General features: G+C 53.0%; 1 protein-coding gene across 1 annotated transcript in view; it reads left to right on the forward strand.

Annotated features, from left to right (window-relative positions):
• Positions 1-11,462, forward strand: part of NECTIN1 (nectin cell adhesion molecule 1) — a 61,018-nt gene extending 49,556 nt beyond the window's left edge. Inside the window, 1 exon segment of the mRNA XM_064398051.1 lies at positions 6,757-11,462. Within this exon segment, the coding sequence (XP_064254121.1) occupies positions 6,757-7,298 (542 nt within the window). The 3' untranslated portion in view covers positions 7,299-11,462.
• Positions 11,463-15,852: the final 4,390 nt, after the last annotated feature.

Raw genomic sequence — 15,852 nt, forward strand, 5'->3', positions numbered from 1 at the left:
ATCTGAATATGTTTATCCAGCTCTCCCTAAGGAGCGATTAGCCGGTGCTGGGGAGGGCTCAGCCCTCCTCGCTCAGCTATTACAGGTACATTTGTTTGGGTCTTGCAGGCAATTTAGGGATTGTCAGTGGACCACGAAACCTCTTTCAAGAGCTGCATGCAATAAATGGAGTTCAATCTAGTGAGCAGCCAGCCTTGGGAGAAAAAAAAAAAACAACACAGAAGGCTGATGCAGAGAAAACCCTGCAGCAGCTTTTCCTCTTTCTGTCTCCCTGTTCTCCCCGCTTTTGCCACCCAAAATCTTCCCTCTAGGCCCCAGAGAGGAAAAGTGCAGGGTTGGTCCAGCCCCCTGATGGGGAGGGCAATTTGTTCAGAGGGAGAAGGCTGAATGCTTCCATGAGAGTTATGGCGCATTAAAGAGATTGATAAGTGGAAATTTAATATTTTATTCCAGCAATCTGTTCCCCTAATAGCTTCTCCTGCCTTGCAGGACCTTTGTCAGTCGCAGGCAAGCCATGTAGTGTGACATGTAACTATTTATTACAGGCAGTGGGTGACAGAATAAAAGGCTGTGCTTATGGACTGCACGTGTGTGGTGGTCCTGCACAGAGAACTGGCCATGGGCATTCACCTGTGTGATCCCAGTCTGCATCCTGGCTGTGGATATTCACCTGTGTGATCCCACTCTGCATCCTGGCTGTGGATATTCACCCCTGTGTGATCCCAGTCTGCATCCTGGCTGTGGACATTCACCTGTGTGATCCCAGTCTGCATCCTGGCCATGGGCATTCACCTGTGTGATCCCAGTCTGCATCCTGGCCATGGATATTCACCCCTGTGTGATCCCATTGGACATTCACACCTGTGTGATCCCAGTCTGCATCCTGGCCGTGGATATTCACATCTGTGTGATCCCAGTCTGCATCCTGGCCGTGGATATTCACATCTGTGTGATCCCAGTCTGCATCCTGGCTGTGGATATTCACATCTGTGTGATCCCAGTCTGCATCCTGGCTGTGGATATTCACCCCTGTGTGACCCCAGTCTGCATCCTGGCTGTGGATGTTCACCTGTGTGATCCCAGTCTGCATCCTGGCTGTGGATATTCACCCCTGTGTGATCCCAGTCTGCATCCTGGCTGTGGATATTCACCCCTGTGTGATCCCAGTCTGCATCCTGGCCGTGGATATTCACACCTGTGTGATCCCATTGGACATTCACACCTGTGTGATCCCATTTTTATCCTGCCCATGGACTTACACACCTGTGTGATCCCATTTTCATCCTGGCCATGGATATTCCCACCTGAGACCCCCAGCTTTCATCCTGGCCATGGAAGTGTTTTTCCCAAAGCTGCATGCACAGGGACAGGGCAGGAACAAAGCATTTTCAGGTGGGAATATCCATGGATTCATGAACATGGGCTCTTCTGGGTGCAGCAGAGCATGGACACCCCCTGGCCCTGTGCAGGAGACATTCACCCACTTGTGCACTGGCTCCAGCCAGAGGAAGCACAAGGAGAAAGGGAAAAAAATGGCAAATGGAGCTTTGAAGGAGACTCACAGAGCTGGGGCAGCAGGGAGAGCCTGTGCCAGCAGCTTTGCAGCCCTGGCCTTGGATGTGCTACAGGCTGGGGGGGGAGGAAAAGCTGGCAGGGGTTGCTGACCCCCCCTGCCTGCTTGGCTTCCAGCAGGGAGTTATTTACACACCAGCAGCGCTCTCGTCCCAGCAAGGTCACTGCAGACAGCCCCTGGGGCTCGCTGGAGCTGCTGCCACGCTGCACTGGGCTGGGAAAAGCCCTTGCTGGGAAGTCCTAAATCCCAGCTCCTGCAGCAGGTGCTCCCAAAGCCAGGCAGATTTAGGTGGGAGGATGTAGGGCCGGGGGGGGCAAAGAGGAGCAAGCCCCGAGGGGGCTCTGGCTGATGCTAATCTTCCAGAGTGGCTGTGCATCCTGTCTGGTGGCATCTGTGCCAGCACCCCCGCAGGAGCAGGGCCTGACTGACAGGGGATAGGTGACCTGAGAGGGAGATTAAAACCTAAGACACGTTTGGCATGTGGCCCGAAAGCCGTCACACTCTGAAAGGCCAGCGGCAGCTGCTGAACTGCTGGATTAGCTGCCAGTGGTTTTTCCATCCCCACCCTCCCTGCAGGAACCCCTGGGAGGGAGGGGGAAGCTTGGAAAGCTGGAGATGGACATGCAGAGGTGCAGGGGGGAGGGAGAAGGTCAGCAGTGCTCTGGGCTTCTCAAATGGCAGCTTTGTCCTGAGGTTTCTCCTTATCTTCCCTCGTGTACATAACTTAACACACGAGCAAAGTCCTGGGATAATTTGGCGTGGGCTGTTCCGGTAGGGAAAATTTGCCATCAGCAATCTGGCTCCTGAACAAACCCTACAGGGTCATTTCTGTGTTTGCTGAGGCCATCTGGGAACTGGGAAGCCCCGTGAATATGCTGGAATTCAGGTTCCTGTTCCTCCCCAGAGCTGCTGTTCGTGTTGTGTGGATGTTTGGTTTCCCAAGGTAGAAGGAAATCCAGAGTCTTCATCTGGAAGAGCTTGGGCTGACACATGTCCAACAGCTCATGGAGTTTGACATTTTCTTCCATGCCTGTGGCTACAGGGAGAATTTGGGCTGGTGCTGGCTTTTCCCTTGGTCTTTGGGATTGAGGGGAAAAGGATGGTAATATGACTTAAAGGAAAACCATGTCCACAGGAAGCAGTCTTTTAAAATATCCCAGCAGATGAGCAGAAGAGCTTTTGAAAGCTGATTTCCAGTGGATCTGCATATCACAGAAGAATTGCTGGGTGTCTAAAAATACCCTTTTTCTGATCTGGGCCCTTCCTGCTCCTGGGAGCAGCCTCCTGTCCCTCTGGGTTCTCTGATGTCTAATGAGGTTTGGCTCCCACCTCTGCCAAGGATCCCACTCCAGCCGTCTCCAGGAGCTTTCTGATAGGGATAATTTCAGCTCCTTCTCTCACACAGCACTAAAATTGGCCAGCAGGTTCAAAAAAAGCAGCAGATAAAGAATTGATGGACAGGTGGGATGATTTGCATGCGCCTCATTTTTATTGAAAAACAGCCATTAAGAGAAAGATTCTTTAAAACCTGTACTTTTGAAGCCGCTCTTGCGATGGGGAAGGTTTGGGGAAGTTTGTGGCCTCATTGCTGAGCCCTGGGCTGCTGCAGGAAGAGGGCAGGAGATGCCTGGAGCCTTGCAAAGGGATCAAAGAGAACCTGTGGGCTGGGCCAGGTGCCAGGCTGAGCCCGGGGTGACCTCCTGTCCCTCTCCCAGCTGCTGTCCCAGAGGTCTGGCTGCTGGCACAGGGACAGGAAGCCGGGCTGAATGCAACAGCTGGCAGAGCCGGGCACGGGCAGATAGTGTTGCTGCTTTAATTCCTATTCATACAGCACTCCCTCTTTTTATAAGGGCTGGGGGGTGGCAGGCGGGGGGAGGCTTTTCATGCTGGCATTAAAGCCTGGCTTGTTCCCCCTCCCTCGACTCCGCTGTCTCCTGTTTCTCCAGGCTGCTTTTCACAGGGGCTTTAATTCTCTCCAGACTCTTCCTAATGGATTTTTCACGTGGGGCCCCTGAGTACGCTCAGGCATCGCACCGGGTTCCAGAAATTTCACGCCCCCCTCCTCGGACACAAAAAAAGGGGATCCTTTTCCCACACTTCCCCCTCTCCCCTTGGTGCTGCTCTGTTTGAAACGGGGCGGGCAGAGGGGTGGATCCGAATTTGTGGGAGTGGCGGTCGTAAATGGATCTGGATGAGGGGACAGGTGACAGGCTGGTCCCTGCTCGCCACCTGCCATGCCGAGGCACCTTGTCACGGGGCACAGCCCTTCCTTCCTTCCCGGGAACACCACTCCCATCCCTTGAGTGCCCACCTGGCTCCAGAGCTAGCACGGGTCTGTGCCGCCATCCAGTGGCAGTGCCGGGCTCTGGAGTGGCCCGACCCCCTCCTCCCACACCGACCCCACCCCAGGGTCACCCAGGAACCCCCAGAGCTCCCCTTGTCCCGGCGCCGGAGGGAGGATGAGGAGGGAGGAAGCTCTGGGGGTGATTTGGGGTTGCTGGTGGGTGATCTTCCCCCTTCTTCCTTCCTTCTTTCTTTCTCCCTTCCCTGTTTTCTCTGGCGTGGGAATGGAAGATGGGGATGGGATGAGGGGAGAAAATAGTTCCTTGACTGAATGATGTGTGACATCCACCAGGGATGGATGGATGGATGGATGGATGGATGGATGGATGGATGGATGGATGATGGATGGATGGTGGATGGATGGATGGATGGATGGATGGATGGATGGATGGATGGATGGATGGATGATGGATGGATGATGGATGGATGGATGGATGGATGATGGATGATGGATGGATGGATGGATGGATGGATGGATGGATGGATGGATGTGTTCCTGCTCATGTCCATGGCACTGGCAGTGCCACGGGGGTGGCACAAGGGTGGCAAGTGCTACATCAGGGGTGGGCAGCACAAAGGGCAGGGGAAAAACAAATATCTCCTGAGAAAGGTAGGAAAACATCGCTCCTTTTCTCTGCACACATCCAACCTGGACTGTTAATGAGGCTTGTAGCAGGAAAGTGGGCCAAGCTCCTTTAGAAATCAGGCACCGCCTTCCCCTCTCAGATCTGTTCTCCAGAGCTGCGAGGCAGAGGGGTCTGTGTGGTTTGGGGGATCTGCACACCACGTCTGGGGTTTTTTAGGGTGGGTTTTGGGACCTGTGGGGCCATGCACAGAGTCAGCCTTGCTGTAGGGAACAGCAGAGTGTGAGAAGGCTTCAGGGCTGTGGGAAAATGAAAGACTGAGCCCCTGGGGACTGCTGGGCTTCCCCTGCTCCCACTCAGCCTCCAGGTCTCCCCTGCTCCGTGCACAGCTTTGGGAACTGGGCACCACAAAGGCTGGCACAGCAAGGAGCAGCCTGGAGGGTGGCTTGGGCAGGGTAGGGAACAGTGTGGATGTTGTGTGGTTGAATCTGAGCCCTCAGCAGGCAGGACCACGAGGGGATGGACGTGACTGTCCCTGGTGTCCCTGCAGAGAGGTTCTGCATTAAGCAGCTGGCTGGGACAGGCCTTCTATTGATGCAACATGTGGCTTTGGCTTTCCACAGCCCAGCCCCAGCTCCCTGTACTGCAAGACATGTCCTTGCTGCTTCTCTAAGGCTGTCTTTGGGGAAAAATGCTGGCTCCTGCCTGCACAGCATCTTGCTCCTCATTCTGGCTGCAGCAGGGACCCTCCATCTGTCCCCCAGCCCACTCTGCCCAGTGGGCTGCTCTCTGTGTGGGTTCAGCCTCAGGAGGCTCTGCTCCAGGCAAGTCAGCACTGCAGAAACCAAGACGCTGTTGTCAGATTGATGTTTCAGGAAAGGCAGGAATTAATCATCTTCCAGGCACAAAAAAAACTGAAAACATTTATGGCTCAGGCCAGACATTGCTTGAATTCAGTGCCCTGGTCCAAAACCTGCAGCTGTTGCAGTGCCTTTACTTGGGGGAAGCTCCTTTGTCCCCTGTCCCTCAGTGGCTGGGCTGAGCTGTGCCAGCAGGGACGTGGAGGGGGGTAGGCAGCAGTCACTGCCTCTCATCCCTTTGGAATCTGCCCCTCTGAGCCCCTCTTTGCCCATCAGCCCACCCTGGCTGTGCTCAGGGATGCTGACTTTGCTGCTGGGTCTGCACCTCTCCGTGGCTGCCGGGGGAAAAGTGAAGGCTGGGAGGCTCCAGGGTTGGCAGAGAGGCCTTGGAGGTGGGAAAAGCACTGGGAGAGGTCTCATGTGCAAAAACAAGGCTGCCACAGGGCATTAACAGGGCGCCTGCTGCCTGGATTGGGAGGCAGGTGAAGGGCTGAGACAAGCACGTGGAGTTTAATGCCTGCTGGACACGGGTGTTCAACAGGCTCTGAGCTCGGCCAGGGGCTGTAACTCTGCCCAGGAAGGTTGATTGAAGTCCTGGCTCAAACTTTATCTGTGCCAAAGTGTAGGTGTTGAACTGCATGAAAGAGAAAAGAGCTGCCTTCTCATCTCTTTCCTCTGTTCCTCTGTCTCTTTTCGAGTTATTTATTTTTTTTTTAAATAGGTCAGGGTAGGAGCAAGATTAGCAGGAGGAGTGGCACTGTGCTGGCCAGGGAAGGGGAAGAAGCAGAGGGAGGGCTGTGTCCTCATGCTGCAGGGTCAGCACGAGGGGTCAGGAGCCAGCAGGGCTCTGAGCAGCTCTGTGCAGCCACAGGGCCCCTGCGGGTGGGGGATCACAAGGCGCTGCTGCCTTGGTTCTGAGCTGGGCTGGGATGTGAGGAGAGGGATGCAGAGCTGGTGGCACCTCTGAACAGCTCAGTGCTCACCCTCGGGTGGGGTTTGGGGTCTCGCTCCCTGTCAGGAGCACTCTCTGGGAAGCTGGAACTGGAATTCTGTCAGCCGGTAAAACGGAGCGCGTCCGGACTCAAGGCTCGGGGCTGGTGGGATCCGAGCACGCCTGGAGACACCAGGAGGGCTGGGGAGGGCAAATCACTGCTTCCAGCCTGCTGGGCTCCTGCATGAGGCTTGGCCAGCTTGGCACGGCACCTTCCCCTCGCTGAGGCAGAGCTGACCCTGTGAGGACACCCCTCTTCCCCTTTCCCCAGTTTTTCCCTTCCCTGTTCCTTACCCTCATCTTCCCACCCCCTCACCCCCAAACTGGCAATGAGAGCGTGGAGGGAGGGCGCGTTTCCGCATGGTTTGACACTGTTCCCCCTTCCATCTGTCTTTTCCTACCCAGAATTTCCCTACACCCCGTCTCCAATCGATGATCACAAATCCATGGTGCAGCCGAACATCCCCACACCGGTGATTGGGGGCATAGTGGGAGGCGTCTCGCTGGTCCTGCTGGTGGCCGTGGTGCTCTTTGTGGTACTCCGGCGCCGGCGTCACACCTTCAAGGGTGACTACAGCACAAAGAAGCACGTGTACGGCAACGGCTACAGCAAGGCTGGCATCCCACAGCACCACCCCCCCATGGCCCAGAACCTCCAGTACCCCGACGACTCGGACGACGAGAAGAAGCCGGGCCCCTTGGGCGGCAGCACCTACGAGGACGAGGATGAGGATGCGGGAGGCGAGCGCAAGCTGGGCGGCCCCAAAGCCTACGAGGAGGATGCCAAGAGGCCTTACTTCACCGTCGACGAGGGCGAGGCCCACCCCGAACCTTACGACGAGAGGACACTCGGCTTCCAGTACGACCCCGAGCAGCTCGACCTGGCCGACAACATGGTGTCGCAGAACGACGGGTCTTTTATTTCCAAAAAGGAGTGGTACGTGTAGCTCCACGCCCCTCTGCTACACTCACGCACTCACACTCAAACACACGCTCACAAACGCGCTCACGAGCGATGCCCTCCCTGCCCTGCATCCCTCCGAGCACACCCACGCACGCCCCGGCCCCGCACAGACTTTTTGGATGCTGGGGGCCAGCGGGGAGGGAGGGCGGCTTTGCTTACGGATCATTTTTTTTGGGGAGGGGGGGCGGGGCTCGTGCGGGAGGGCGGGAGGTCGGGTAATTATTTTCTCTCGGTTTTGGTTTGGCTTTTTAATTTCTCTCTTCGACGACTTTCGTCCCCTTCTGTGGTGTTTGTATTGGTCGGTGGCTTAGGTGTTACTCTTTGCTTTAACGACTGTTGCCCAGCCTGTATATTACACTCTGTTTGTGTCTTCATGTCTCAGAGTGCCCTTCCCTCCCCGAGGCTTCCTCCTCCCACTCCCACCTCCCTGAAACACTGGAAATTTGTTTGTATGTTGTCTTCTTTGTTTGTTTTTTAACCTTGGGAGGGGGGCAGGTGGGCTGTCCGTAGGACGGAGGCCAAGAGAGTTTTATGGCAATGGAAACATAGGTGCCATTATCAGGTGAATGGATTTTGGGTTTTTTTTTCCCCTAATCACTTTTTTTTTTTTTTTTTTTTTTTTTTTTGGTGGGGTCTGGGTGACATTCCCATTGCCTGCTGCACACCTGGAGAGAACCACACTCAGTTTTTAATGACTCAATAAAAGGAAAATGAGAGAAAGGGGGGAAAAAACGCCCTTGACCAAACCCCATGTGTAGGGGCTGATAGCAGAGCAGGGAAACAAAACTGCCATTTTCCTCCTACAATTTATTATCGCCTGACTTTTCATTTTTCTGTCTTTGTTTGAGTGTTCTTTGAAACGAAAGAAAAGGAGTATTTATTGCTGACACTTCCCCCCGTGATGGCTCGGAGAAAGGCTGGCTCTTTTTTGTTCTTGTTGCTGTTGTTGTCTCTGGTACCAGCCACAGAGCAGTTCACTGGGGCACCACTGTGCCGGGCACATCCACTGGGGAAGGGACCAACTGAGGACACTTTGCTTGCACACATTCACTGCCTTCAGCTCTGCCCTGCACACCAGGCAGGGTAGGACCAGCCCCTGAGGTTTATTTTATTATACCACTAAGACTTAATTGTCATGTGTTTACACTTTGTTTTTTATTTTGATCAGAGCTTGGGGGTGCTCCTCTCTCTCTCTCTTCTCTCTTTCTCTTTCTCTCTCTCTCCTAGCAACAACCCCAGCCCGTGGCTGCACCACGTAGGTGGCATTGATTGCCACTTTTCCAATATCACATCCCTCTCCTGAGCACAGGCTTGGCAGACAGGGTAGGAGGGATTGAGCCTGGGGTATTGATCTTTCCCTCCTTGCCTTGAGCCACGGCGTTGTGCTGGGGAGGTTTGGATTGCTGCTATCTCTGCTCTGTGAATAAATGGGATTCCAGACTTCAGGGCCCTCTGTCTCACACCGACCATCTCCAAATTAGATTCATTGGGTTGGGGCTTATTTTTCTTCTTGTGGGTTATATTTTATTTTTTTTTTTAATTTGATGTATAAATAAATCTTTTGTTTGAAAAGAAATCCCCAGTTTTCTGAGCTGTATTATCATGCACATCTAAAAATAGCAGGACTAATTCTCCTCCTGCCTTACCCGCTGGGTTTTGTTCCACAGCGGTTATCCTGCTGCAAAAAGGGAGGAGGGTGGAGAGGCAGACCCACACAGATGAGCCAAGGTCAGATCTCTGATCCAGCAGCCTCCAAAGCTTTCCTTTCCTGTGAGGTGCTCGGTGCAGAGCACAGCCTGAGCCATCCCCAGCGTGCTCTGATTGCATTAGTGGGGTAGGGCAGTGGGCAATCCAATTGTAGGGCTGTAATGTCTCTGCTGTTCCTGCCAGCCCCTCAGGCTTCCTGGCTTCTGGCATGACAGCCACATGCCACAGGAAGGCTGCTGTGTGCCCTCAGAGCCAGGGCAGGCAGAGATTCCCTCGGGGTCCCTCAGGCTGAACCGCCCCAGCTCCGTCCGCTGCCACCAGGAGCACCCTGCTAGCAGGAAAGCCCCCAGTAAAGGGAATAAAACATCCTAATATCTCTCCAAAGCTCTGATTAGTGATGATTAGGGGTGGGAATGACTTCCCTCCAGTGCCTCGGGAGAGCAGCACACACACAGGGCTTTGATTCCCCCAGAGGGAGAGCCTGTAATCTGGCTCAGTGTGTGGTGCAGGGAGAATTCCCAACAAAGTCCAGCTCTGGAGTGAATAATCCTTCAGATGTGAGCCCCACAGCCAGGCTGGGAACAGGAGGGTGACAGTGCCTCCAACAGCAAGCTCTGGGCAGGCACCAGCAGGCACCTGTGAGATCCTGCCCTGCAGATTTCCCCAGCCCAGGCACACCCTGTGAGGGGCTGGCTTTGCAAGAAAACAGTCTTTTACAAAATCTGCAGGGTCCAGCAGTGATTCTTCACGTTGAGGCCACTACTCAGGTCTGGCCAATTCCCACCACAGCTCTGTGTCCTAAAGAACAAAGGTGCAAAGGCTGGCAAGTGGGGCACAATGGCCTGAGAGAGGTCAGAGCAAAGGAACCCTAAGAAATCAGCTTTGGGAGTTATTAGCTTGCCTTTGAAGGTGTCATTTTTGGAGCTGTAGCCTCCTTGGATTATTTATTGCCCATTCACACACTGAGTGAGGGCTCAAAAACCCACTGGGAACCAGGGAAAGGAAAGGAGAGATGGAGCAATGTGGGATTTCCAAACTAGAGCCTCTACACGATTCCCTTTCCTGCCCTTTTTGCACCAGCCCAAATTTAGGACTTAGCTCAGACACTTACCTCCTCAGAGTGGTTCAGAAAAGGGGTCAAATGAGCATTTTTCATCCAGAACCTGGAGTGGAAGATCCTTAGACAGCGTTGCCTGGCACAGCAGTGAGGCACCCTGCGAGTCCAAGGCTCGGTGCTGCATTTCTCTCATCCTTGAGCTCTTCAGCATTGCTCCCCTGGTGCAATTACCACCACAGCCGTGGAGAAATGCCACCTCTGTGCTGTCATTTGCTTCTTGCTGTCCCTTGCAAGGTCAGCTAGATGGCCAAGAGACTCTTGGGGTGGTAATTAGCCGGGTGATTAGCCATTAATCCATAGCAAGGTGGAAGAAAAAAGAAGTGTGGGGGAAGAAAATCAGATTGATGCTTCATCTGAGAGCTGTTTTGGTCCAGTAATAGCATCACTGCCTTTTCTGGGTTAAATTGCTCTGAGGGGACCCTTGAAGGGAATTAGATGAGTTTTTCCAGCATCATCAAGCAGAAAGTGATCCCTGTTCCCACCTGAGTGCAGGGGTGAGCTCAGGAGAGAGGTCAGAGTGAAGAACCACGGGGAGGGGATGAGCTGGGACTGTGCAGGGCCAGCCTGGGCTGCTCTTTGCCCTGGTGGCAGTGTCACCTGTCCCTTTGTGCCCCAGTTTCCCTCAGAGGGCAGATTCTGTCGGGCTGGAGTGCCACACAGGCTGCCTCAAGTGAAAAATCCCCTGCTTCTCTCACCCCCCTTTCATCAGAGGTGCTAAGGAGGCAGAAATGCCTGGCAAGGATTAGAGGGAGCTTCCAGCTGGGAGAGGGAAGCTGTCCACGGGATTCCTCCTTTCCAGGTGCTAGGGAGCAGGAAATGTCCCATTTCACACCAGTCCCGAGCTGGTGTGGCCCCCCTGGGCTGGGTTTCTGCCCTGTCAGTGCCTCCTCCCCTCCCCTGGCAGGGATCCCTGCCAGGGAACAGGGGCATCAGCCTGGTGCTTCTCCCTTTTCCCAGCCTCACCCTGGATAATAACAAAGCTCGTGGTACCTCAGGGTGGGTGGGGAAGCTGAGCAGGCAGCGAGAGGGGTCAGCGACCCAAAATTCAGGTGAATTTGGGCCAATCCCCCATTTCCCTCCCTGTGAATTCAGGGAGCTGTGCAAGCAAACAGATCTGTGTCACAACCCACAACGAGCCTGTGCTTTATGTACAAAGACACCCCAGCTGTTTCCCTGCTGGGGCTTTTCTCTAGGATTATTCATTGCAATTCACCCTAGTGATGTTATTTTCCCTTATTTAATTACCAGGTTTGTTGAGTTTTTTTCCCATGTTAAATCATTTTCATTCAAGCAGGGGAAAAAAAAATAAGAAAAAAAAAACAACCTGAAGATTTCCTCATGAAATAAATCAACAAACTGAGATGGTTGTACCAAATTGACTGCAAAGACATGAGGGACAAAGGGAGCCATTTTCCTGATGTTGAGTCAAAAAGAAACACAACAACAGTTCAGCAAAAATCAGGGAGGGTTAGGGAGAGAGAGACTCCAAAGATTGATCTCGAGGCAATTAGAGAAGGGAGCGTGATTGGAGCAGGGCTGCTGCTCTGCTGGGCTCTTTCCCTTTGCCGTGCACAAGCACACGCACACACACGCTGACTTTTGGGGTTTGGGGAGCAGATTAGGTGGAGAGAAAAACCCCACTGCCCTTGTGGGGCTCAGCTGTGCCATTCCTGCAGGCTCTGAGCTTCCCGGGGTGGCAATGGGGGGATCCCAGGTTCCCAGCGGGTTAAAATCCACTTTTAGGTTTCCCTGCACTGAGGTTTGGGGTGTGTGCAGGTGTGGGGACAGGGGACACTGCCTGTTTTTTACTGATAGGTGTGAAACAGCCCCTCACCCTCCCTACCCCATGCCCTTCACCCCAAGGAATCTGCTCCAGTTTGGGCTTTTCCCTGGGAATCCTTGGCACAGGGAAGGTCCTGGGCCCTTCCCTTCAATCCCAAACCCACCCCAGAGTGGGGCCAAGGGCAGAGGGGCTGGGGGAGAGCAGGGGGGGCTCAGCCCATCAGCAGGGGAAGGAAAGCCAAGCCTAAGGCTGAGCTTGGATTTGGGACCAGGGGGTTTCCCTGCCTGGCTCCCCCGGGGTGAATTAAGGAGCACACGGAGTCAGAGCCTCTGCTCTTGGTGGAGGGACTCTCCTTGAGGAGCTGGATTTGCTTTTCTTTGGCCTTTCTCTTTTTTTAAAACATGATTCCTCAGCTCCAGTGATTTTTATCTCTCTTTTTTTCGTCCTCTGGCTGTAATGATCATTGTGGAATTAAAACCGCAGACAGACAAACAAACAACCCCAACCCCACTTTTTTTGTTCTTTTATTTCTTTTTTTTTTTTTATTTTGTAATCTGTGTTGTAAGTGCTTTTGTACAAAATAAAAAATAAAAATAATAATAATAATAATAATGTAATGGACTTTCATGATTTCGGTTTGGGGTTTTTTCTTTTTTTTTGTTTTCTTTTATGAGGTTTTTTTTTATTTGTTTTGGGGTTTTTTTGTTTTATTTTGTTTGGTTTTGTTTTCCATCCTTTGTAATTTGTTCATTTTGAGTCCTGGGTTGGGGAGGGAGGGTATTTTCATGGTTATAATTTGTGTGGGCGGGGTGTTGCATCACCCTTCCTTTTACTTGTATAAAAAACCAATAGTGGCTGAGCTGTGGAAAAAAATAATGTACTTTTTTATAAATAAAGAATTTTAAAAAAAGAGACTTTCTCCTTCTTTTTGGGGCATCTGTGGCTGCGTCGTTTTGCACTCAGTGACTGGGAGCTGTGAGGGGAATCACATGGCACCTGTTTGCCAATGGTTTGGGTTGGAAATATCCCAGCATGTGCAGTGTTTTTTGGAAATTCCAATTATTTGTATTTGTATTTTAGAAGGGGAGTTGCTTGCAGCTGAAGGCTGAAGGTTAAGGGTTAAGAAAGTTCCAAAATAGCAATGGGCTGGAGAAGGTGATTGGGGATGACTGGGTTTGCCACTGGCATGGTGGTTTTGTGTGGAATTCCTGGACAGCAGATCCAGTGCAGGCTGAACAAGGCTGGGAGAGCTTCCCTTTGTTGACGTAAACAGTGAAATTCCTTGGCTGAGACCCAAAGTTAACCTGAGCTTAAAAATAAACAGCTAGGAAAAACACAGGGCAGAAAAATCCATCGAAAAATCTGTGAAAAGTTAGGACAAGTGTCTGTGGCTGAGGAAGTTCTCACTGCCGGCTGCAGCAGGTGGGACAGGCTATTGGAAAAATGTCAATATTTCCCTAGAAATGTGGCAGGGCCAGGAGGCAGAGAAACTGGAGGATGTTTTAGAGAGCCACACGTGCCTGCCATGGCAATGGGGCTTCAAAACTCTCTGCAGGCTCAGGGTGAGCTCAGGGCAAATTGAAACCTTGAGAAGGATGACCCAGAACAGAGACTAGACGGAGCTAAAGAAAAATGTAGGGATTTATTAAGAGGCCTCAATGGATCCACCTTGGGCCGCACAACCCAAAATGGTCCTAAAGTGGACACGAGGTCATGGGGTCTCTCCCTGGGCTCAGCTCTGCTCCATGTGCACATTGCAGTTCAGTGTCCAACCCCAGCTGCAGCCCCTGCAGTCCCATCCTGCTTGTTTTTCTCTCTCCAGCCCATGGGGTTTGTGCTCTTGGGCTGAGATTTGGATCATTTGTCCTTGGTGCCCAGCTGGAGCAGGAATTGTTTTGTCTCCCTGCTCTGTGCAGAGCTCACCATCCCCTGATGTGAACCCAGACCCACACACCAAAGCAGCTCAGAACCTGAAAATAAAAAAGCTGAAACCTGAGACATCAATGTCCCCATGTCCTGCCTTGGGAAGGACACTGTGTGTGACAGAAGGCCACAAAAGAAGCTTTGTTCCCAAAGACTGAGGCCAGGCTTTGGCCAGGGAAGGAGGCAGATCAGAGGAAACATTTCTGCTGTCCTTGCACTGGTACCAGCAGCTCCTCTGCCATCCTCTGGGAAAGCGGGATACTCCCTGGGAAGGGCTTTTTGCACCCAACCTCAGCACGTGGGTGATGTGCTGGAAGCCTGAATCCAAATCTGAGCCAAATCCCAGAGCTGCCCAGCACAGAGGGAGAGGGACGCTGACCCAAATTGGGATTGGAGCTGGAGGGAGAGGGCAATGCTCAGGATGAGGCTGGGAAGGAGTGGTTTGGTGCCTGGGGCTGGTGCCAGGCTGGTGCCCTGTGTGCAGCCTGGCAGAACCCTCCAAACTCCTGTGCTGCTCACAGGGCTCAGCCACTCTGCTTTGGGGGGGATTAGAGACATCCCTGGGAGTGCTTTCCTTGTGGAAGAGGAGGAAGAGCCAGGCTCCAGGGTGACCCAGGGGATTTGTGACCACTCTCTGGGCTGTGTCTCTCTCTCCCCCCATTTTCCCCCTCTCATTTTGCCCCGTTAGCCGTGGCACCTGCTGGAGGTGCAGCTTTCCTTCAGGACTGACCACAGCTGCCTCAGCCAGCTCTGGGGGTGGGAAGGAACAAAAGCAGCCCTGCAGAGCTGGGAAGAAGGACAGGAGGGGCTGTCTTGGCTGGGATGAGCCCCTGGGAAATGCTGAGAGTTCAGTGATGATGGATAAAACCCAGGACCTGGGGCCTCTCCTCAGCAGCTCGGGTTGCAGAGGGCTGAAGGCAGCAGGGCCAGCCCCCCAGGCAGTGCCCCCAAGGATTGGGTTTCTTTGGAACCGAGCAGAAACACGCTGGGGATGGGAGCACAAGCAGTGCCTGCTGGAATAAAAAGTGCCTTGGATCCCTTTTCCAAGGCACGGATCTGCAGGAGAGCCCTGCTGGCCCCAAAAGGGGCTGCAGAGCCCTGAGGAGCTGCATCAGGGCAGGAGGGGATTTGTGAGCCTGGTGGATTCCCCTCCCTGCTGAATGCAAGTGGAATTTGTGGCTGGAATGTCCCCGGTGGAGGTGCAGAGCCAGGTTCCCCTCCTGTGCATTCCCTCACCATTCCTGGCCACCCTGGGGGTTTATTTCTGCCCAAATAAAGGAGTTGGAGTGGGATTTGTGGTGAGATGCAGCTCGGGGTAATCAGGGAATTTCCAGGGAACCTGCCTGATATCCCTGGAACAGCAGCTGGGATGAACACCTTGCACAAGACCCAAAACCAGGGGGATCACCCAGGATCCACAGAACCAGAGTTGGAAGTGCAGGAGCCAAAGGGCTCCAGCAGACAGAGGAGGAGGTGGGGACTGGGAGATGTTAAACCAGTGAGGGGGCACTGGAAACAGGTCAGGTCGCTGAAATCTGTGACCCTCAATCCCAAATTCCTCGTGAGGTGAGAGGCAAGCCCTGCTGCAGCTCAGCTCGGAGCACTCAAGGTCACACAGAGCCCATTAAATCTCCTCCAGCCACCGCTGGGTAAATGTAACCACGAGAAACTCACTGAATTACTTGTAGCAACAAATATGTTTGATTAGGGTTGGGTTTGTTTTTTGATTCTTTTTTTTTTTTTTTCACTTTCAAATTATTTGCAATCTCCAGTTTGATTTGTATGAACATATTTGTTGGAGGAAATTGCTTTATGCAAATGGATTCCAGCTGAGGGACCTGTGACACCAGAAGTGCTGTTGAGCCTCAGATGCCCTCAGTGGTGCCTGGCAGAAGCAGAGGGGGGCTGCTTCTCTCTTCCTCCTCCTCCTCCTTCAAACAAGGCATTTCACAGCCTTCCCAGACGTGTTTAGATGCAGCCTGGATTTAGAGAGCATTTGCAGAGCAA

This window comes from Passer domesticus, chromosome 23, assembly GCF_036417665.1.
Source record: "Passer domesticus isolate bPasDom1 chromosome 23, bPasDom1.hap1, whole genome shotgun sequence".
NCBI classification, from domain to species: Eukaryota; Metazoa; Chordata; class Aves; order Passeriformes; family Passeridae; genus Passer; species Passer domesticus.